Source organism: Mytilus edulis, chromosome 8, assembly GCF_963676685.1.
Source record: "Mytilus edulis chromosome 8, xbMytEdul2.2, whole genome shotgun sequence".
NCBI classification, from domain to species: Eukaryota; Metazoa; Mollusca; class Bivalvia; order Mytilida; family Mytilidae; genus Mytilus; species Mytilus edulis.
In genome coordinates this window covers 79,917,429-79,918,432 of record NC_092351.1, presented here as the reverse complement: position 1 = coordinate 79,918,432, position 1,004 = coordinate 79,917,429, and the positions used below count along the sequence as shown (strand labels likewise).

General features: G+C 37.8%; 1 protein-coding gene across 1 annotated transcript; it reads left to right on the top strand.

Moving 5' to 3' along the window:
• Nucleotides 1–362: 362 nt before the first annotated feature.
• Nucleotides 363–794, top strand: LOC139484411 (putative nuclease HARBI1). The gene has a single exon (XM_071268143.1). It carries the CDS (start codon nt 363–365, stop codon nt 792–794), a length of 432 nt encoding a protein of 143 aa, XP_071124244.1.
• The last annotated feature ends 210 nt before the right edge of the window (nt 795–1,004 follow it).

Sequence of the window (1,004 nt, the reverse complement as noted above, 5' to 3'; positions counted from 1 at the left end):
TTGTTATATTATTGTTCGTTTCTGTGTATGTTGCATTTTAACGTTGAGTCGTTTGTGTTTTCTCTTATTTTTGAGATATTGAGATCAGACGTGGCACGGTACTTGTCTATCCCAAATTCATGTATTTGGTTTTCATGTTATATTTGTTATTCTCGTGGTGTTTTGTCTGATGCTTGGTCCGTTTCTGTGTGTGTTACGTTTCGGTGTTATGTCGTTGTTCTCCTCTTATATTTAATGCGTTTCCCTCGGTTTTAGTTTGTTACCCTGATTTTGTTTTTTGTCCCTGGACTTATGAGTTTTGAACAGCGGTATACTACTGTTGCCTTTATTTAAATCTTATTCATATGATTAAGATATTAAAAATGTCTGCCATTGATATGTTACATCTGTCAAGAGTTAGAAAAGAAAAGCATTACAGAGGTTTTAATCCATTGAATAAAGATTTTAGTGATGAGGAACTAGGACAAAGGTACAGGTTTGGAAGAGAAAGCATTGAATTTATAGCCAATGAGTTGAGAGCAGAATTGGAGAGTAATACGAGAAAAAGAACAGCCTTATCAGTTGAAGAGCAAGTCATGATTGCCCTTCGTTTTTATGGGAGTGGAAGCCAGCTGCAAGTGGTCGGAGATACTATGGGCTATGACAAGTCTACTGTGTCACGAGTAGTTAGAGATTTTACCGACGCCTTGGTAGTTAGGAAAGACCAGTACATAAAATGGCCTACAGAAAGTCAGAAAAATATAAACAAACGTGCGTTTTATGAAAAAGCTGGGTTTCCTAATGTTATCGGGTGAATAGATGGGACACACGTACACATACAAGCACCTACCGCAGATGAACCTGCTTATGTGAACAGGAAAGGGTTTCACAGTATCAATGTCCAGGTCATTTGTGATCCTCAAGGTACGTGTGTTTTTTTCCCTGCGTTCATATTCGAGGACGATAGAAAATCTGGTTCCTTCAGCTATTTCTTTTCCTTGCTCGACAATGTACAGAGAATAAGT

Bases quoted from the DNA above. Each gene is read 5' to 3' on its own strand.
- LOC139484411 (XM_071268143.1), top strand. From the start codon at position 363: ATGTCTGCCATTGATATGTTACATCTGTCAAGAGTTAGAAAAGAAAAG.